General features: G+C 49.1%; 1 protein-coding gene across 4 annotated transcripts in view; it reads left to right on the top strand.

Annotated features, from left to right (window-relative positions):
- Positions 1-23,020, top strand: part of LOC117231999 — a 257,984-nt gene that overhangs the window by 41,025 nt on the left and 193,939 nt on the right. For all 4 annotated transcript variants that reach the window (XR_004493050.1, XM_033491062.1, XM_033491064.1 and 1 more), the window contains exon 2: positions 482-652. Coding sequence is in view for 3 of the 4 variants with exons in the window: in XM_033491062.1 (XP_033346953.1) it covers positions 489-652 (164 nt within the window). In the remaining variant the exon portion in view is untranslated. The remainder of the gene's footprint in view (positions 1-481; positions 653-23,020) is intronic.

The following is a 23,020-nucleotide window of genomic DNA, read 5'->3' as shown; positions in this document are numbered from 1 at the left end:
GCACGTGACGAACAAAGCGCGCGGAGAAGCGAGGGATTCGGTTTCTGTCTCGCGCGCTCGGTCCCCGTGATTTTTCCGTCTCCTTTTTACGGGCCTCTCCTCTGTGTACTCCGCACGCTGTGCACGCGACTTTCGGAATCGCTCTTTCGAAGTTCACCGGCAATCTCTGTGATGTCTGCCTGGCCTTGCGAGCACAAGAGAAAATGGCACTTTTGTGTCCCGGTTACTAATGCGTCTCGTAATAATTTCGTTTTTTTTGTCGACTGCCTTTTACGTGACTCGTTTCCTCGTCGCAATTTCTGGATCGTTCCTTTCTTTTTCTCTACGTGCACCGTACAGACGGTATAGAGGACGACGGGTACACACGTGGAAATCAGCCGACGGAAAAGAGACGAAAAGAAAAAAGGAAAAAATAGAAAGAAGAATCCCTGAAGTTTTATCTCTGCAGGCTTGACAACGCGACATTTTGTATTATTTCCAGAAACGATATGGAAGTACGGACAGAGAGACCTCGAACGGCTGGCCGGATAGCACCGACCGGACGCGTTACTCCGACCATACATCAAACAGGTGGAGGAAGAAGAAAAGCGATACCAGTTCCGCCGCCGAGGGTGCCGACCCCCATGCCCACCGCAAACAATAATCAACAAAAGTAAGTAAATTATGTTCTCGATAGACTGTGTCGCGTTTTCCCGTTTCGTTCGATCGAAAAATATATCTCCCGCCACGCTCTGAAACCCCAGACCATCGGCGAAAATGAGAATCAGGGCGTCGACGATAAAGCGACGCTCGCAAATTGCATTGTACATGGTGTTTAAAGAGTAATTATACCCTATATAATAAAATTCGGCGGCAATTATATTACGAAAGTACATCGTTTAACTCCTGCATTGATATCGAAAGATCTTCGTTTCTGCGACGAAAAGCCCACAATAAAAATTTTAAATCGCGTAAATCCATATTGAATAGAGAATCAAATAAGAATAGAGCGATCCACTTTGATCAAGTTCTCGATCTGTCTCGTGCAAAGTCGCGTCACTTAATCATCTGTGGCTATCACTCTACGACCCTTACACGACTGTTGCCTTTTAATGGTCTCGCTGTAATCGTCGACCGCTGCCGCGTCGTCAGAATTAACGGCTTTTCTATCGCAGTAGCTTATAATTTACTAATTCCTTGTATCTTCGTTCAATAAATCGTTCTTCTTGCCGCTATTTTTGTCCGCTTCGTATCTACGCCGATATAATTCGATCGACCTTACTACGCTTTTAAACTCGCTGTCCTAAATTCGAAAAGAAACGACCGCGATCTTTTTCGGAATCGGCGACTCGATTCACGCGATGCGAGCATTCCGTAGAATGATAGGTCTGCCCTGCGACTTGCTCGTAATAACTCATCCCAAATATCTGAACTCTGACGATGAATAGAACGGTTGTTGGCGGTCCGCGAGGCTCGTATCAGTTTCCGACGCAACATGTACTTCTAGTTGACGATACGACGTTCGGGCTTGAGTTGGTATTCGCGTCGAACACCAGGAAAGAGAGAGAGAGAGAGAGACGATGCCATTAAGTTAGTGGGATTAGACGCGCGCAGAGTTCGGTCCCGACTGATCAAAGTTTACCGAGGTACCGGTCATTCGGCGTACTCTCCACCAATTTCAAGATGTTCTCGGCAATATATAGTATTTCGTGTAGTTTCTAGAAACCTGGGGTATAGCTGGTAACTGCGTGTCTGGTTCAATTACATTAGGCGTACGATTGTGTAAGCGTTAGATCACGGTTTTACAATTTCCCCACCTTAGAACCTTCGAGATTCGAATCTCTTCTATAGGAAGGGAATAACTGGTAACGAATCGGAAGTTAGAATAGTAGAAATGGAAGGGTCCGCGAAGCATTCTTAGACCGCGAATGAATCGAAATCGAAGGTATAGGGATGCTTCGGGTCGTGGCTCGCAAAGTGACGTGGTTGTTCATCGTCCCTCCCGATAGAGCGTACAACTTTATCTTGCGGTTTAGGGGGATTTTGCGCGGATTTCCGGCTATATCGGGCATCGACTAGGGCCAGGATAGGCAGGCTCCATTAAGTACGACGTAGCAGCGAAACACAGAGAGTTTGGTCCGTCTGATTAAAGTTCACGAAACACGAGACCACCGGCCACTTTACCGATCTCTTCGACCAATCTACTTCGACCACACGTTGAATTCGCTCGGTACACGGATTTGCGGGGTTCTTTACCGCCTCCTCCTTGCACCATCGTATTAACTCTACCGTACATAAACGACTATCGTTCGTTCTCCATTCGATCGTTATTTCTGCCTTTAGAAGATTAGCAAGTCCGATTGCACCGAGGATACTCGAGCGGGCTGCGTTCGTTGTTTTAATTGTGCTGCTTTTAGTAGCTTGTTAACTAATGCGGATTATTAAGGGGAACGTTATTCCTGTTCAGGTATCGAAGAACATGGCAGTGGGATGAGAAAACTGGCTGCGTCCAGTCAGACTAGTTATTCCGCGACGCGGTGGCGGCCTGACATCGTGGTTCCGATAGAGTCATAAAATGTATAGCGCACGTTGCCAGCCACTCACTGTGCACTTCTGTTTCGTGACGCATTCCAGCCACGTAGAAGTCTTAACGGAGTACCATATTCACCGACCAAGTAGCGAATTCATTTCCCAGACGTCCCATATCCTGTGACGAGATGCGCGTTTTCGGCGCGTATGTATCCGAGATATCCCCTTGCGGGCTCAATTCCGCGTCTTTTCGCTCGTTTAAGTATCGCGTTCTTTCGTATCGCGGAAATTGGTTTCGTCGTTCGATCTTCATCTCGCGAATCGTAAAACAAATTCGCGAAAGATAGGTACGCGTGCCATTCTAACGAAGTTGTCGCGTGTCGCGCAGTTTCGTTCCGATCGCGCTCCGAGTTTACACGGAAACAAGTTCGAACGATTTCGCACGCGTGTGGTTCGCATACGATTAATTTGGGTAAAACGATACGAAAGGCACGTAGGGTAGAAAATCAAATTCAGTAAATTCCGTGTTTTCGTATCGCGCCGTTGGCGATGATTGGCTGGCAGTTCAAATTTTTAACGAGTCTCGCAGTACCGCGAAATTAATTACGTAACGACTAGGGTTTCTTTCCACGGGTTGGAAATCAAATTCCCCTCTTCGCATTTCCGCGAGTTTACTCTCCTCTCTTCCTCTGGCCAACTAACGCCGACGGCACCTTTGTGTCCTCGCTGATACATATATTAATCCGTTATTAAAACGCGAGAAGTATCGCCGCGTACTTGTCGAATGCCAACGTGTAAATATATTTTCCTCCCTTCCACTAATTATGCCTCTGACATGAAAACGAGAGTCACCACGTCGATTAAACAGCGCCGTCCGTTAATTAACGCGCGGTATTATTTCCTTCTGCGAATTTAGCAGCAGTAGATTCGCAAAAAGTTGGTAACAACTCGAAACCCGGCACGATCCTTGTACGAATATTCGACGAACGGCAGAGGGTCCTAATCCGGGGCTGGTGGTTTAACGAGAGAAAGAGACGATGGGAGAGGGGCACGGAACTGTACGGATGGGAGGCCGGAAAGAGAAAGACCAAGAGATTAGAGATCTACAACTTATCTCGAAAAGTGGTTTCCGTCGTTGTACAAGTGGTCGTAAGCGGCTTACAGGCGCATCTATGTGATTTCGGTACGTATCTCGCACGACTTTAATACACGGATAAATCTGCATTCTATTAATTAGAGATTCGAATCTGCTCGGCTGTCGGAACGTGTCCCCCGTCACAGCATCTCTTTACCATTGTAAAAGGAACAAGTTGACGAAAGAGACGAGAGTCAGAAAAGAGGAGGCATTCACGCGTCTGGTGACGTGCACCAGACTCGTTTTATGTGCCATTTACCGCACAAGTACATTGACGGTCGGTCTACCTGGACTGGGCTGTAGTAGCGGGCGTAGTTATCCGACGGATAAAAAACTCGCAAACGCGCCGGAGTAAAATCGTTTTAATTTCATTGGTTCGGGCTAATTACCTCTCTGGGCGATCGGTTACCGAATTCCCGCGGTTGCGAGTCTCACGCGTCTGTCTGCGAGGAGACGCGTTCCATGTGCTCGTTGGAGATGGCGTTGGAGAAGGCTCGACGAGCCTTTTTCCCTTATCCCTCTCTGGCTTTCTTCGTTTTCCCTTTTTTCCTGCCTCTTTTTTTTTTTACGAATTCTGATCGGGTACTAATACGATGAGAACGACCGTATGGACGGTTGAGAGCGTACGGTTTTGCATTTTCACCGCAGAACGTGGATCGAACGAGCAACGTGGAGAAGTTTGAAGCGCGATATTCGTGAAAATGAGCCAATTATCCAAAATGTACGCAACCGTGCGAATTTTTCCGAGAGAATGTTAATTAATTAGCGACGGACCGTGGACGCAGTAACCGATCCCCTGGCCGAATAGCGTGTACGCTTTGCGAAACAGGCAAAGGTTCATTAGATCTTTCATCATAGGCTGAAATTCTGTGGACCACAGGGCAAATAGTTCGCCGCCGCTTTATATAAAGCAGAGAAGCTTTGTATCAAAGAGAGCTACCCGTATGTATTCGTTAGATGGTATTTAGCATAGTTCCAATGAGCGATGGAAGCCCAGTCTCGGCTTGGCGAGTGTCAGGTATTCGCCTGCGTTTCACTGGACGAAGAATCGTCGATGCGAATCGTTAAATTCCGTCCGTGCTTCGTCGGTGTCGATGAGACACTCTGTTACGACTCGCCGTACATAGAAACGGCTATAGAGGTGCAGATGGCGCAAAAGGGACGTTTTAACTGTGCAAATCTACATCGTTATGGAACCAATTATTACAAAAATGTCATGTCATTTCGAGGTAATTCGCGATTTCACGTAGATAGCGAGAAGATTTAATTACTGAATATCGATAACATCGATTTCGCATTAACTTGCCAAAGACGAACAGACGCTTCGAAGAGGATAGTTGGAAGTTCGATTCATATCGGGGGAAACTGGCAACCTGATGGAAAGCGTTTCGATACGGCTTTCGATTCGCAGACAGTGCGCGTTCGGGTCGACTGTTTCGCTCGAGGAGAACGACTCGGTTGGAAAAAGTTCGTCGGCCGGTTCGTCAATGAAGCGATACGGAGGCAACATTTATTACTATTTACTGTGACAAGTGGGATGGAACCTAAACTCGCCTTTTTGCCGTCGAGTCCGCAAAGCGTTCTTCTCAAAGGATCAAAGCTTCGTTCGTTCTGTTCGCGAATCCACAGCACGCGCGTATTCATTTTTTCGAGTACGCTCGTTCGGACGCTGCGTTGCCTGGACGTAAGCCGAGAAAGCGAAAACGTATAAAGAGAAAAGCGCGCCGAGCAGCGAAAGCAACCACCATGGACACAACTGGAATCAAAACGATGCTATATCCATGTGGCAGTATCGATCTAACTCGCGAACGCATTCGGTCGTGAGCTTTGCTCGTTACGTAAGGTTAATGTGGAAAGAGTCTCTTTGTTTGTATCTGATCTTTGTTCGCTTGTATATGAGTCCGACCCCCATGGTCATTGCGTTTATCTGTTCGGCGTTCTCTTGGACGATACCTGTATCTTGCACTCGCTCCTAATAGACTCCACTTTCCCTGCTTACTTTTAACGAGATTTGTTTTTCACAAGACCCGATACCATAATTGCATCAACGATCTACTTGTCTCCTCGAGGGCTTACGGGCTCATTAGCGGCGATAAAGCGACTACCACGGCCGGCCTCTGTTTTATAAATAATTTCAGCTGGTCGTAACGATACTTTTTGAATAATTTATCTCGTCGTTATCGATTGTCCAGCTACTCGTTTCTCGCCTCTAACGGACGATCTAACGCTCGAGAGACGAGAAGGGATCGTGGGGCGCGAAAGAATTTCACCGCGAAGTCGTTCCTAATCTGTTTACATTTAATATATTCATTATCGTAACGGGGCTTTGAGAGGGCGAGGATTTGATTTTTCGACGCGTGCAAACGCATCGTGAGGCTGGTAGAAGAAGAGCAGAGCGTTGCCTTTGATAGGAGCTGGAAGCGCGTGCGAACGTGCCATCTCGAAATACGTCAAGCGATTTAATGAGCCGGATTTCACGGGATCGGCGTCGAATGGGGAACGGGAATCTTCCTATGGGAACTCAGTGGCGTATGAGCCGATCGGTAGGGTATTGGGGAACGAAATGCATGGGCGAAAATGGCGAGAGGCAGGGTGGGTGAACGCGGAAAACCGGGGTCAAAAGCCCGCAGAAATTTTCAACAAAGCCGCTCATTGTGTTCGCGAGTGGCAAAAGGGGTGCCAAGCCACGTATATAATGTTCCTCTGACGAACCCCGTCCGCTTTCTTTTTTTCGCCGCGCTTACGCACTGGTTGCGTACCTGTCGCAAAAATAGCATTGCAGGTAAACCACTCGGCGCGCCGTTTCCACGCGCGTCTCTTTTTGTATTTTTCGTACGTCGGTGCGTGTCGTTCGATTGTCACTCGCACGGCTCGACTTTGATGGGTGTTATAACCAAGCCATGTATTTCGATTTTCAACACTGTTGCTCTCTTCCACTCGACTAATTTGACTCGCGTAATATTTGCCGGTTTCGCGTGTATTTCACTTGATAGATCGATTCGTTGGTTCCAAATAATTGCCTCGCCGTACCGGACAAAAATATTCCCCCCTTTAAACGACTATCGGGTCGTGCGAGTGAAAAATATTGCGAGTATTCGTGTAATTTTCAAATTTTAATCGTCGCCCACTCCATTCCCGAGTATTTAAAAGGGAATCAACGGGGTAGAGGGACGAGGAAATAGAGGATCGAAAACTGCGATACGCGCGTGCTCGGAACCTTTGAGACTGCATTTTTTTTATTTTCAAAGACACTGTTTGACAGATGCCCCCTGATCCTCTGCACCCTCGTTACGAGCCTCAAATCTCTTCGAATCAACGGGGTCGCCGATTTCACCCCTTCTGTATTCTTTTTTCCGCCTTCGTCCTGTTCTGCTCTGGTTCACTCATCGCACACCCTCTGTCGCGCTTTTCGGGCCTTTATAAAGCTGTGAACGCGTGATAATCGAGGACGTCGCTTCGATTGGGGCGATCTCGCACCTTTGTCGACTGTCGAACCGTTATGCTATAACGAGTCAGCGATGGTTAAGTTGGTTGAAGTGGCTGCTGGTTAAAGAGAACGTCTCTCTCTCTCTCTCTCTCTCCATGCTCCTCGTCCCTCGCCGTATATCCGGTCAGGATACCATTGTATGCACTTGTCGCCGCGTAGATTCGTGTCATTCACGGTGGTCCCGATACTCTTCTTGTCGCAGACGAAACGATATCGATGACGCTTTACTCGTTTTGCCCGTGTTTCCATCGTCTTTCTATCGCTCTCGATGCCGGGAGCAAGTGTTGACGGCGCTGTAAATTTATTTAGGTTCTCATAAGCGCGGTTTCTCATAGAACTCGTGTCGCGTACTTTTCCCAACGTTATCACGGAACGGGATCGATCGCAACGAAAAAGCAAGAAGATTTATTCGCAACAAGTTGTCGGTATTGAGATCTCCGACGTGGTAATCGTTGTGCAACTTATTTTACCGTGATTAGCATAATTGAATCGATCGTAGACTTACAGCTGGATCGACGATCCTGTTTTATCGGCGCGCGATATATACCCCGTGTCACGATTAGAAGCGAAGTCGTATCTCGATCTGGTGGCAATCCGGGGAACCATGGACGCCGGGACGCCTGATGCTTCCAGGCGTCTCCGTTAGCGGGCGCCACTCTGCGGTTACGGGGTAACACCAGCTGGATTCGTTTCAACCCTCCGTGCTGCTCGCTGCTGGAACCTCTGTCCACTCGGCGTCCGACTTTCGACGAAGCTGTTGGCGTGTGTCAGAGCTCTGTCCCTCAGGGTGAATCTCGCTTGGCAGTATCTATCGATCGTCGAGTGAATGTTCGATCGTTGAAAGTTTAGATGGAAGACATTGGAGCGATCTAAAGAGTCAAAGTAGATTCTAAATCAAAATCATCTACTTGTCGGACAACCGGCCCGACCAATTGAGCTATTCAGCTCGTCGACAGATTGCTTCTCGCTTAATGGCTACCGTTGTAATAGAGTAGTCGGTGTTTTTATTAACGTCGTTGGAACCGTGTCGTTAGCGCCGATAGCTATACGTCAAGCGTCGATGAGAAATTACGAGAATCGCGACGAGGCGTTGATGGAGGCCTGGTGTCCGACATCGTCGTGGTGCAGGAACGCGAATTTATGACTCTCCATCTTCGGTCGGTAGTTACTGTTGAAACGGCTGGTAGACGATAGCCGAAGCAATGTACGGAATCGCATCGCAATTATTCGCATGGTGAATAGTTTATCAGGCGATAGGGTCGTTAACCTAATGGAAACGGCGTTAAGGCGAGGATCGATATGGTGCACTTCGTCGCCCGACATCCTTGCCGAGGCCAATCGCGAGAAAACGGGCCGTGAGAGGCGAGAAAATCCGCGCCGGCTCTAATAGCGCGTGAATACATTTAATGGACCCATTTGAATTATAATGGCCGATCGAGATATTCCGATTGGCAGTTGCCATCCGACAGATCTCGGCTTGTTTCTCCGCTGCCTAATCTTTTTCAGAGATTAGAAACCGGTACGCTCTCTCGACTGGGTCCCGTTATTGAGCCATTATCGACTTTTAAAGTTCCTACGATTATGATGGAGCACGGTGGCGCGCGAGCTTTCCATCGGTAACCGAGGAAACCAGATTTTTCAAAGGCTCGAGCCGCGAATCGACACGACGTGTCGCGTTACTACGGGGATTATGATAATTCGTTTCGAAAGATTCACCAACACACGCACGAAAATAGGTGACAGATACAGAGACACCGTGTGACTCTCGCGCGGTTTACGTTACGAGTGCGTTCATCGTCGCGAGATACGTGCGAACGTTATTTTTTTTTTTTTTTTTTTTTATAGCGGCAGCGAACGTTATAAAACGGCTCGTAGCTTTTTATCGACGTTAATTCCGCGGAAGTACGTCGTAGTGGGTAGTTTTACGACGAGCTTCGCGATTCGCGCGTCGAATTCCAGATTTCTGGTTGACCTCGTAAAAACATCGAGAACGCTGTTTATCCGATTTCACGGCGATCGAAAGCAGCGCGACGCTCGTTAACTCTCGATTAAGTCTAGCAGATGTTATTCGCGAGTCGCCTCCGACCGAGTCGCTTCGGAATATATCGGAATAAATATTCACCAGGACTTTAAAGCCGAGGATCCGAGTCCAGACGGAAGTCGAGACGCAAGCTCTGTGTTCGACGTTGCAATCGATAACGTAAATGTAGCCGAGCGAAGCAGCGTCATATCGCTATGGGCTAGGATGGTGGTCGTTAACGCCGTCGAACATAATTATTTATAATTTATTTAATATCCATGTTTTAACGATGTTAATTACACGGCAAGGGGCGCTCAGCGTCGCCGCTCCGACGTAATCACCCCTCGGGACGTTGGCGCTCCAATCTCTCGCTACCTTCAAAACACCTGTACTCCTCCTTCCGCGTGTCTTTCATAATGACTTCGTTCGCTCCACTTCCACATGCTAACAATTGTTACCTCGACACGACACGTTCCTTCTTCCTTACCGCGATACCGTAGGAGATGCTTCTTTTTCTTCGTTTCTCTCTCCCTGTTTCGTCGTCATCGCGATCATTACGTACTCGTATATCTGGAGAAGAGGCATAGGGACGCGCGCAATTTAGGAAACGTCGACGGAACGTTTGTCACGCACGCGAGCCATCGTTTTCGATTGCCGACGCTCACTAAAATCGACTGTTTATTTCAACGATCGATAACGAGGCTGTGAAATTCAGCCTTCGATGAGAACGGTTTGTGCGCCATTGGCGCACGTCGCCCGTCTTAGTTACCTATAATGACGGTAAATTACCATCCCTATCACGCCACGTTCCCGTGACTGCGGTGAGGAACGACGAAAAATCGGGACGCGTGGGTGGCTGAGGTAACCGTGGGTCCTCGATGTCCGAGTGAGTGTCGAGCGTATTCCATCGCGGACGAACAAACCGTAGAACACGAATCACGTACAGAGACACAGGGATACGCGTGTTGAGTAAATCGACGAGTTAACCGCGTCCTGGTGCAACGATCCCCTATGAATAATCGACACTGTGTTCACCCGCGTTTGCTTAACTCGGTGGGTGTACAAGTGGGTGGCAGACGTGGATCATAGGATTATCCTGTTCATGGTGAACGTCGTTGGACCCGAGGACCATCCGTTATTGTTTCGATCGTGGGACTCGAGGACCGTCCGCGGGAAAAAATGTTGGGTTTAGCGTTGCGTGTAAATTAGAAAACCGATTTGTTTTTTCCTGTTTGCTGTCGACTCGGCTCTTTGTTGGACGCGTTGCGACCGTTGTAGCGGATTTGCATCGGCGTTCGATCGCAAACGATAAGACGTAGGTGTGATCATTGGTGCAACGGTGTGTCCGACCGCCGACACGCGTAGCAACGCGAAGCATATTGTAAAATTCCATGATTTATTCGTCGAGCGTCGACTTTTCCGATCGAAATAAATTCCACGAGCGGACGGGATTCGTTACGCCGCCGTATCGACAAGATCGGCAGAAATATTCGCTGGATCGGCTTTCGCCGTATTTATTGCCTCCTTCTCGTTTTGTTCTTCTCTTCTGGTAGCGTGCGAGCGTGAAAACTGGATCAACGACACGGGGGATAACCCGGTATCCTAACGAGCGACGCGCAGTTGCGTTGTAGCAACAAATAGCCCAACGCACCCGGCTTATCCGCTTCCATTCGTTTCGATCCGAGAGTGTCTGGTTCATTATCGGTCGCAACGCTCGGTTACATCTTTTAACGAACGTGTAACGAATGTCCCGGACGATAGGTCGACAGATAACGGAGCAAATGAAATTGTCAGGGACGACGAGGCGGATCGAGTTAACGATAGGTGCTCCACTCCTCCGAGATTCTCTCGTGCGTGCTTCTGGAACATCGTGTCGTTTTCTTTAGCTGTCGTTTAGCTAGATAATAAATACGATATAATTTTACGAAGCAAATTGAGAGTTGCGCAAATTTACTTCGTATTTCCACGCCGTTATCCGCTTTCATACCTCACTCTGTGGTATAAATCGCGAGCGTTTTCGTATTTAAGCAACATCGTGGAACTCGTATACTGCCGATTGGATTCTGGGCCGCGATAACGTATCGATCTGCCAGCTACAGTCCGATGTTTGGCTAGATAATCTCGGCCAGATACACAATAGCCATATTTTCACGATATTGTCTTTAACCGTTTCCGCGTAGCGAGAAATAATCGCGCGCACGTGAGAGGCATACTCTCCGTTGCGTATAGTTTACACGAGAAGATAATGCTCGCTCTTTTAAGCATTCTCCTCGGTAAATTATGCTTATCTCGGCTCGCAGGTCCAGGTATCGCCAGGCGGATACCTGTCGCCGCGATGACAAACGCGCGTTTGTTCATTATTTTATCGGCGTCAAACGCGCCGTTTCGAAATGTCTTCGAATCGCCCCTTACATTGTTAACCGTTGGTTCTTTTCTCGACCGTGCTCGACCTTCCATTCGACCATGTGGGAACGAACGATCGGTGTCCCTCGATCGGCCACAATAAAAACGCGACACTCGCGATCCCTCGCCGGATATTTATCGCCGGTGAGATTACAGTCGAGTAAATAAACAGTAAATTATCGTAAAGGCGGTGCATGGCGCAAGCGACGCGCGAATACCGTCGATCCGTAGAACCGATTCGAAATTTACGTTTCTCGTTGCCCGCAACGCGACGCGGACGTGGCCGATAAAGAGTTCCTTCGATTCGATCGAGCTGTTCGATCGTCGCTGAGTTCGGCCGAAATTCGCAGCCACGAAAGGCAACTTAGGCGAGAAAATGCTCGACGAGGGAGAGACGAACGGGGGAAGGGGGTAAAAGGACGAGGGAAGGACGAGAGAAGCGGGGAATGTAGCAGGCGCGTGCATTGTGTCAGTTCAGCGAGGTATCGTGTACGACGCACAAGCTTCGTGGAACGAGGATCTCGTGCTTCGTGGCGTGTCCTCATCCACGTACTTGGCGTATATCGCGTAACAGAAGTCTGAAACGGACGGCGGAGATAGAGGAGCGCAGCATGAAGCGAGTTTGCTTCCGCACGAACGATCGGACGAGAGTGTCGTGCACAAACAACCGGATGCGTTAATTTCTCCCCCGACATACTTTTCCTCGTCTATGCACCGCGTTTCTCTGAGAAGCGACTCTGCCGAATGTGAGTACACGATGGTCGATGATACCGTTTCGTATAGACGAGAGCCCCGGCAATTTATCTTACTTTCGAAACGTAGCTCGCTCGCCGAGGCTAATCCCGGTGTATCTTGAAGAAGGACGACAGGAAGCGGGAGCCGTAGTCGCGATAAGTCGGACGCGAGAAATGGGAAAAATGCTGATAGGAAAATCCATCGGGTTGTTAGAGGTCTGTTTACGATTAAACTCGGGTCGCAAATCTCGTTCGATACTCGCGATTGTCTCTCGTGGCAGAGATTTGACCGGATGTGGCGAGGTTTCAGAAGGTGTCCGGCCTCGTCGGTCCGTTCCGATACATCCAAGCGTGTAACGCGCGTACAAATCAATTCACGCGGAATGTCTGGTGCCGAGCTTTGGACTGATGTTGATGGATAAACGGCTCGTGACCGGTTGATGTCCGATTTGTCATCGTACAATGGATGTATAAGCCGCTGCGAGAAATAACGCTCGTTTTTAGATCCACATTGCTGGGCGCCATTTACGACAGGGAGGTGTCGCGCGGCCACATTCCGCGGCATTGTCCTGGAAGCGGTATCCCGCGGAGCAGCGGTATAGAATCGCGGGAATCCTATACGCTCGGTGCAATTTCGATTTGTCCGCTCGATATTCGATAATCGACGTTCGTTATACGTCCTTCGCGCCTGGATACTTCTTTTATGGGCGTTCCAAGCGTCTTGCCCGCTGCAGGGTGTTTCGTCGTAAGCTATTGGCGAACGCGCTTCCAGATGCACGTTTCTTGCACGATTTGAGGTCTGCGGTTTGGAATCTCCGGGAAAGTCGCGCCGTTTTCTTTGTCCTTCCGCGGCCGTGTAACGATCGCGCGTAAAGCCATTGGCGCGCGTCGGCCGGCCGAAATCCGACGCCCGAGTGAAATATCCTAAAATTATGCGGTAATATCTGGCAGCGACATACGCGGGCTCCCGAGGGTGCGGTGGTGGCTGCGTCACCTGCGAGAAAGGAACAGAGGAGGATACGACAACGGCCGCCCTCGGGGTCCCAGTGCCGGTGCTTTTGCCTCTGGTTTCCTCGCCTCCTGCGGTGAACATTTTCATAAACTCCCTCATAAAGCATATTCCTATTCTTGCGCCCATATTCTCGCCGGGAGGCTCGGCCTGGTATTAATTATACCCGAAGAAACGCGTAATCCGATTGTTTAAATGGACGCTTGTAGCGCGTGGCATGTGCGCGATCGCTGTGTTCAATCAGCGTCGCTTTGTTTAGGTGCGTTTGTTTAGCGTTTTAAGAATTATTTTTCGAGGAACGAAAGATGGCCGTAAGTGGTCCGAGGGACGGTCGTTCCAAGTTAACGTAAGCAGCTATCTTTGGTAGCGTGTCACGGAATTAATTTGTTCGTGACAGATGACGAGAAGAACGTCCCTTTGTATCCTTTCGTGGGCGATTGCATTTCGTAAGCGGTCGATGAATACGAATGAACGACAGCTTTGTCCTGTGTTCCGTGATTCGCGCGATCACGATCTCCGGATCTACGGTGCTCGTTGTTCCGTCGCGATCGTGTGACATTACTCGGTGGGATTTATTCGTCGCCACGTTTCAAAAACGGCTGTCAGACGATTCTTAAGTGGTATCTTTGCTCTTTATCTCGTCGTTTGTAATATACCTCGTATGGATCGTTCTCTGGACGAACTCTGTTCGCGAAGTACTAAACGTTTCATCGACGAATGCGTTCCACTCGGTTGCATAAAAGTTTCCAGGGACTTGTTACGATCGTCATCCGGCTTTATGGACGCTAGTAGTTCCGGCTAAGAGGGTGAATTCGTCCGAACGACGTAATGAAATGTCGTGCCTAAGACGCTATTGCGCGACAAGACAACGCACTTATGGGATCCTCGGAGTATGAGAGGGCGAAATGTGCGTATACTTGCGCGCTTACCCGTTTAGGGTGGTTGCTAAACATTCGTACACAACCGTCTCTCTATTACACGTACGTTTATCGCTACTTTGTGCGTCTCCTTTTATTCATCTCGCAACTATATTACCATTTCAACGAAAGTATCCTTGAACTTGCCGTCTTTGGAGAAGACGAACGACGTATCCTTATCTCTTAAAATATCCATGTTTTTATCAACTCGATGATACGCTGAAAACTCGAGGCAAATAAGAGGGAAGTAATACCAAAAGATCCGTCTTGGGATCGTTTCGAACCTCTATCGAAATCCTTTTTCCTTTCGAGTACGGAACTGCAGGCCCGCGAACGAGAATCCTGGGTAACGGGCAGGAAAACGATGAGAAAAGTAGTTGTCGGCGAGCGTTAACGTCTTCCCGGTCAGTGGCTCGACCGCCCCTTAAGAGGAAACCATTTTCTAGCAGCGAGATTCCCTGATCCAGACGGACAAAGGGTCAGAACCCGATATCTTCCGAAACATTCCACGCGAGGAAGAACAGAATCATATCGTTCCTTCTTGCTGCTTATGAAGCGTTACGTAAGCACAAAAAAGGAATCATTTCGAAGTGATAGACGAAGAATCTATCTCTTTTGAGATCCTCCGAAGATTATTTAACGGTTTACCCTTTTAAAAACAGGGAAAAGGATAGTTGGTATAAAAAATCAGAGAACGAGGAGCGAGAGAATAATAAACAAGGAGAAACGAAAATGAATAGATCGGTAGAAGAGAGGACGATAAAAGGAGCGAGCGAGGAGGGTAAAGGAGAGAAAAAGGTTCTTTAGGGAGAAGGGAAATGGAATAAGAGACTACGTTGAAACGTAGAATTTATCGTGACCGTGTTGTTAAGGTGAATCGTTATCGCGTGGCTTTGTAAGGGCTTGGATTATTAGAATATCGACTGCATGATACGTCAGAAGTCTCGTCACGTGTCGAAGTTTGTCTGGAATGGGAGGAGGATCGAAGGCTCGTTAACTCCGTATTATCCCCTGACTTATTTCAACGACCCTGTAAGAATATTTGGAAATACAGTTTGGGAACCGTAATTCCACGGCTTTCCACGAAACTTTTTCTCCGTGATCTAACTGGTAGGTGTTTCTCGATTTGTTTCAACTCGCTACACAATGGCGTTAGAGGAAAACGGTGTCTTTAAAGTGGATCCCGATGAACCAAATTGCCAACGAATTAATCGACGAATGCCTCAACTGCAACGACGGAATCTAACGTCTGCCGCGCGTCTACGATCTGTCGCTGTCTCTCTTTGTCTAGCTCTTAACCACTGTTACTCAGGCATTTGCCGTCAATTTCGATCCATCGTTCCATCATCTCGAGGCTAAAGTGTCGATCGAATTACATTATGGCTCGTAGGCCGCGTTCGTTGCCCTCGCCTTCCGCTCTCCTCCCAAGAAAAGCCTATTGCATATGAATATAAGTATATTATCATAATATGACGCCTAGGGTGGCGCCTCTTCTGGTTCGCTGCTAGGGGCTCGAAATCCTGCGCTGCGGGCTTAGGCGAAAGGGAAGCCACTTTTACAAGATGCGTATGGATGGAAATCCTGATAGGTATCTTCTGGAATGTACGGCACGCTGTCTCGAGGAGATTGAGCAAAATAAGCGTCGATGTATATATATTGTCTGAGCACATACTTAACGTAAAGTATGCCCGGGTTCGTAAGAAGAGATGCATGCCTCCGTGCCGCTATGCTACGCGTGTACACGTTGAATATACGGAATGGAAACGGGCGTGGGAGAGAGACGCGTGGAGGGAGACGTATGCGAGAGACGTATAAAGTGGCTCGAGCCATGATAAATGAATCAAAGGATAATCTAATAATTTAGATGGAGAGATTACACGGCAGCAAAAGTTGCATTCAACGTTACACGTATCACGGTGCTATTACTTGCTCTTTTACGGAGATCGTTCCGTCCTCGGTTTCACAGGAAGAAGAGTGGAAGAGAAAGGTTGGACTGGCTGGATTGCGATACAGGTCAGCGGCGCGCCAAGGATTAATTTAATTTTCACGTCGATAGGATGGCAGATACAACGCGAGCTGGTGCAATAGCCACGGGGATTGATTATCTTTCTCCACGGTTAGCGGTTGTTCGACAGCCGACAAGTCGCCGAACAATGCGATCCGCGTCTCGATCGAACGTCTATATTTATCCCGATGGCTCCCGACTGGATTTGTCCGTCAATTAACGGCCGCGCCTTAATTAACGCCAGCTCCACGAGCCCTTCCTCTCCCTCAGCTTGTTCAGATAAAATGTCAAAGGATGCTATCCGAGGACTCAGGTGGACACTCCGGGGAAAGAGAGAGCTCTTGGGCTCTCTTTACGCCGAACAACGCAGAGTAGATTTCACGTAATCTACCTGCCAGCAGAAGAAAGGAGTTATCTTGCTAGAACGATCTAACGTTTCAACAAACATGTCGCGGCAATTGTAAAGGGCAAGTAGATCCCTAGACTCACGGACAATATGCAGATAAAAGAAAAAGGGATCGCTGCCCGGTGTCCTCCGCTAATGGAATAAATAATGCGGAACGGAGAACAGTTGCCTCAACTGCTCCATTGTGTTCGCCCGACTTCGCAGGAATCGAGTTAATCGTTTTATTATGTCCTCTGCCGTCTTTAAGGCCGCCCCGAAAGAAGATGGAGAGACTGCCGGAGAAAAAAAATTCTCCTGGCCAGAGATTGGAACCGAACGGACTTTAATTACAGTTAAAACGACAATGGCAGCAGACGACGATGCTCGTCGGGACATCGGCTTGGAGAGCATTCGTCGATAACTCGACCGACTCGGCTCGATTCATCGGTAGCGCGTTCCACCTGCTAAAACAACTTGTTCTTCAGCCTAAGCCCGCAGTGATTTAACAGCTGTTCGCAACAAACGGGGACACATTTTGCTAACGCTCTAACAAGTACACCGGGATTGTCTTACGTGGTGTGGATGGAAAACGCGCTGGTAGCTGTAAAAACTATTGCGGTCGGCTGCCTGGTGAACGCGTTTCGAAGCCGGCAGCAGGTTAAATCAATGACCATTAGTTCGATAGCAGAGTTTTTACTAGGGTCCCTCGGTTGGCCCTCCCACGGGCCAGTCGTTGCTTCGGCTACCGGCTCGGGGGAGAACAATGGGCCACAAATCACCGCTGGAACCAGCTAAATCTCGTTTCGCGAACTCTCGGACGGCCACGTAAGTCCTAACGATACGCGGAATAAAAGAAACGGTTTCTTCGTCTCGTCTCCGTCCGGTCTCGCACCTTTTTTCTCCGCTACTGTGGTCGAACCAGGAGAATCAATTCGAACGAATAAATTCAATGGTTCTTTTGTGCCCGCTCCGATCGATTCCTTTTTTCTCGCGCTCGGCCCGGTTCGAGCGCGGCGCATTGCGGATCGAAAGGAGGACACCGTGATAAAACGAAGCAGTTTCCGTTTTATTATCGCGCTATGGCGCGACCGAGCCGCTTGCATCCGGTTTCAAGTTGGTCCGCAGCGAACCGGCGGATCGCGTTTTCCAGCGCGTCTTCGGTTTTCTCGCGCTACTTGCTTTTCGACTTAACGGAGCACACGGTTCTCGGGGCAGAAGGTTCTCTTCGATCGGGGATAGACGTCGGGCTCGTTGTCGAGTTTTACTGCCCGTGGCCGGTAAAATCCTTCGTACGAGATCATCCCTGTTCGGACAGGATATATGGAGAACAACGAGCTTGGAAGGGATGCAGGGAAAAGGGTGGGTGTTGCCGGGAACCGTTTACGGGGAAAATGTCTTGGCCGTTTGGTAAAAAAAATTTCAACGAAGCCAGTGATGAGACTGCAGGCGGAAGAGAAATATAACGCAGTAGGGAATGGCGGGACGAGATAAAAAGAGAATGGGGTATCCTGGACGATTATCGTTATCATCGATGGGCAACGGTGCTACCAACCACAGTGGCTCGAGTACCTACTTACAGGCGCGAGAGCACGATACTCGGATATTACAGATATTTCTCCGATACGGGGGTGCGCGACGTGTGGCAGACGGATGGAAAAGGAAGAAAACGAAGAGAAGGGAAACGATAGAGCGAGCGAAGAATAAGGACGGAAGAGTGGAAAGGGCGGAGAAAGTCGGGTTAAGAAAGAAGAGACGTCGCTGCATAAGCCCGGGGGCTGCTGGCGTGCCGATACGATCTGATAGTCTATTTATCATTCGCCGCGCTTACCTTCCTCTCCACCCTTCGTTTAGTTTTCACGGAGTCTTTACCTGACGGTCTTTACCTCCTAGCCGCGTAACCACCGCGTACCTCTCGGCAATCGCGTCGACGCGACGTGACGCGCGAAGAGAAAAGACCCAGGAAGAAGATGGCGTTTCCTCGATGCGAAATTATGCGAGTCGACGATGTATCGTGTACACGAGGGCAACAAATACCGTAACACTATTGCTGCGATATCAAGGATTGGATATTCCGTTGTTCATCGAACGACAGGATACCCTGGTCCCTCGTATACGCGAAATGTTAGCGTGTTCGACTCGGAGGGATACCAATGCCGAGTTATTTCTATCGTGACTTACGTCGGTTCTTACTGGTTCGTGCGATGAATACGCCACTGATACGAGACAGAAGGACGGGGAGGCAAAGAGAAGGATATATGTTTGACGACTGGACCCGATTGTATCGTATAGGCGAGCACGGTTAGTCCAATGGCAGATCGATATCGCGACTCTTAACGGATTTACGACCCGTCTTATCTCACAAAGGTACCGACGACCACGCACCGCGAGACCACTCGGATGTTATCGCTTAACGATTTTGTTCTGGACTTTACCTGGGTTCAATGCCAACGATTGTCCGACGGCTATGAGGAACCCGCGCACGACCAATCGCTCGAGACGATATCGTTTAGATATTCGATCGACAGCGTCCGGATCCGACCTCTTTTCTCCCTTCACGACTCGCGAAGGTAGCGTGATCGTGTCCAGACTCACGTCGCAAGTGTATAACAGCGCAGAGAATATCGATACTCCGTTATCCCGGAAGAATTAGAACGTACAGAGAACGTCGGTTCGACCAAATAGCTTGCGAATTGCTAGTTTTTCTAGGAAGCAGTATCGAAACCTTCGAGTTGGAATACCAACGAATCCAGCGGCGCGTCGCTCAACGAGATCCTTTTCGTAGAACTTGAGAAAACTCGACGCGTCGATTGAATTTCAATTGCTCAAACAGTCTGTCGAGTAACGCTCGAGTTTCCGCGGCAAATTGAGTTTGTTACATGGATACACGCGGGGTCGGAGAAATTTTTCGAAACTGCTGCGAGGAAGTAGGAACGGAACGGTCGAGACGCTCCGCGGAAGTCGAACCTAACCCGATGGATGAAAGTCGTCTCGTTAGCCGGTAATAGCCGACATCGGGAACGTGCGAACGAGCTCCGAGGCGGAGTCGCGAGATCTCAAGGATCAGCCTCGCGTTCGTGCACGATATCGTTTGAACCGACTTCCGTGGCGCGTTCCACTCACGACCGAGAGGGTTCTTCGATGCGGATCTCGCGGCTCGAAACCGCGCATTACAAAGCATTACGCGGCGCGTACTAACGCGCGGTGCCTCGCGTAATCACCGGATCGTTTACGCGAATGCGCCGGCAGGCCCGATTAATACGCTCACCGCGAGCGGGCTGAAGCTACTAGCGAGAAGCTGGTTTCCCGATAGACGAGGCTAGAAACGTTGTTGCGCCGAATGGGCCTCGCCGATTTACATATCGCACATGTCGGGTACTTGTCTCGAAGCATTTGCCTCCATGGGCTCGAATTATCACGAAAACCTGCGGTGCTTGGCTGCTAGTCGGCCGTGAAACGCATCGGCGGGGAGACGCCACGATAACACGCACGCATGCACGCACGCATGCACGCACGCTGCCATGTTCGTACACGCATACCTATATCGAACGGTTATCGTGGAATTCGTTCTCTGTTCTCTGCCTTTCTGATTCCTCGTAAACGCAGAGCGAACTCTCTCGAGATTTTGCGGATATCTTCGACCAAGGGAATAAGTCGGTAGGCAGAATTGGCGTTTCAGTTGCAAACGTATTTTTTCTACCAGTTGGACGTCGTCTCTAAGTAACAACGTTCGATCGGACGCGACGATCGGCTGTATCGAGTTAGCGCACGTACAGATGAAACTTGGTAATGAAACGAATCGGTTCTAGTATAATTTCCTCGTAAAGAACACGCGATATCGGGTTCGGAATAGTAATGAAGCTTGCACGGTAGCCGCGCGTTAGCGTGACGCGGAGATTGCGCGTGGCTCGCGACTCGGCCGAAGGGAAATAGACTTTTCACCGTGAACGTTCGTCTACGGGGCCATTAGCAGGCGAGCCGATCGTACGTTATAAACGTAACTCTCGACTCCGATGCTCGTCGCCTCCTTTGGAAACAACCGGTTAACTGTATACGTTTCAGAAGTCTGAATCGGAGGATCGGAGAGCGGCCGATTTTATTCCCACTAAATACACGGATTTGCGTTTCGCACCAGGGCCGTTTTAATGGAAGTCGGCGTTTTATCGGCCATGAAAATCGACTCGCTCCTTGCTAAGAAGATTATTTATGCTCCTCGATTTTCGATGTTCTTCGAGAAAAGTCCCAAAAACGCGCGTCGCGTATTCATCGGTTGCGAATGTTTTTTGACACGATGCTTCATACGGAGATTGTAAATCGATGGTGAAACGGTGAACGACTCTGACCAAAGAGCGGTTGTTTTACCGAAACACGGGATCGTTATTCTTCGATTCTTTCCGAAACATCGATCAGCGTTTATTGATTTCTCGGGTATCGAAATCGCCGTAAAGCCGTGCACGGCGCTGCACTCACCTGCTGTGTTAGTGGCTGCCTGTTGCCTTAACGACGTTACGCGGACAGGTAGTGAACGAGAGTATCCGTTAAACTATCGAGTTTATCGTGCAGAAGATCGTAAAATCTGGCAGGAGAATCCTCGCGGGCTCCCGATTCTACTACGCTCTCCGACAGGATGAATTATGGCCAAGGCCGAAATTTGCCGAGGCTCCCTTTTTATCATTATTCTTCCTGGCCGGAAATAAAACGATAGCCGGTGTGCTCGACTTTTATCGATGCTAGCTTTCGCCTGGTTTTCTCGGCTAGAAAGCCTCTTCCGCTCGATGGTTTGTTATTTCGAGCGGGCGTCTCGAAAACGAGACGAAATTTTTCGTCCAGAAACGCGTGAATTTCCGTGAGAAAGTCCGCCGTCTGACACGTAGTAGGACACACCTGTGGTAACCGTGGACAACGAAAACGTACGATTGGTCGAGATTTACCGCTGGTCGTGGGTTTGTAAACCCTGCGAAGACCCGTGTAGCCCGAGAGATTATCCGAAAGAGTGGTGGTCCGTTGCACGATCTATTCTCGACCAGAGTTCGTTGTCACACAGTCGCGTACACCTTTCGCGGCCCTCTTTCTTCGCTCGCATATGGCTACTCTTTCTTGTCGTACTATTAACTCCCACACGGATCTCGCTTGAAAGGGTGAAACAGAGAAGAGCGAGCCCTTGTCGTGTTATGGTACATCTTGAATAGGTAAAGTCACTCGCGCAGGAAGGAGCGTGCATTTACAGAAAGATAATTAGCACAAGTGCCATTGAGCACGAAAAGCAGAAGCCGGGGAACGACAAAGAACGAGTTCGTGGGCTGTCGGAGAACGGTGTGTACAACCTGCTGAAACATCGCGATCAAAGCGCGACGATGTTGTTGTTCGAGTTGCTGTCGCGGAAAGCTGGGCTTCGCGTGAATTGTCAGCCCCGTCGCCAGTTATTTATATACCCGTTTCGAGGTTTCGTTAAAGGGTCCATCGGCCGGGGAATTCGCACGCTTGAGGAGGGTCGAAGGCGCGAAACGTTTCTGATATCAGGAAACTGGCGTTTAACTCTCGTAGAATAGTCGACGATATGGTGGCTCGAAGACGGTTGGGCGTCGATCCGTGGAAGGGTCGATAATTTCGTCGGTTTCTAGGCATCTCGAGCGTAATTTAACGCAAGGCCTAGAGCGGCAGCTGTGCCTCGACGGTGGCGGACACGGGACCGCAGAGTCACGATAAACTCTCGTAATTCACTTACGCGATATCCTGCCAGCGTATAAAGCCGTCGGTAAAGCGCGGGCACGCCGGGTAAATTCCGTATTGAATGCGAATACCCTTTTCGTAACATTCGTATACGCGTGTATACGATTATTCATACCTGACCATTGTACGTGCTCAACGCAGGATCTATCGTGCGTCGTAATATTCATCGGGACGGACAACAGATGGAAATTTTGATACACCGCGCGTAGCCAGCCGGCGGAGTAATGGGTTCCATGTGCGTGTAATTCCTTTCAGCGAGAGAAAAAAAACCGTGGAAAAAAGTCGTCAAGCTTCTAGCTTACTAATAGCGTATTAGGAGACGCGATGCTTGTTCTGCCTTGAAGAGGAGTTAATAAAATTCAATTTGTTTTTTTTTTTTATCACGTTGGTTTATTTGTTGAAAACTTAAGTTTCTTTATTCGCGATATATAGTCTTGGAAAATGGTAGTTACTTATTGCGTATAAAATCTTAGAGGATTAGAGATAGGTGACACGGTCGATCGAGATTCCGGATGAAGCCAATCAAGGTATCGCGAACGATAACCATGCGGAACGTAATGATCTGGCGGTGGCACGATCCGTATTGTTGTCGGTCTCCTAATTGCGAACTGTTTCAGCGTGCAATAGGCGCGACGTGCAATCTGGCAGCGACGATGGTCGGTGACGGTGGTGATGGTGTGGCGGTCGCAC

Source organism: Bombus vosnesenskii, unplaced genomic scaffold, assembly GCF_011952255.1.
Source record: "Bombus vosnesenskii isolate JDL3184/JDL3185 unplaced genomic scaffold, Bvos_JDL3184-5_v1.1 scf7180000013277, whole genome shotgun sequence".
Taxonomy (NCBI): Eukaryota; Metazoa; Arthropoda; class Insecta; order Hymenoptera; family Apidae; genus Bombus; species Bombus vosnesenskii.
This window is presented reverse-complemented; position numbering and strand designations above follow the sequence as displayed.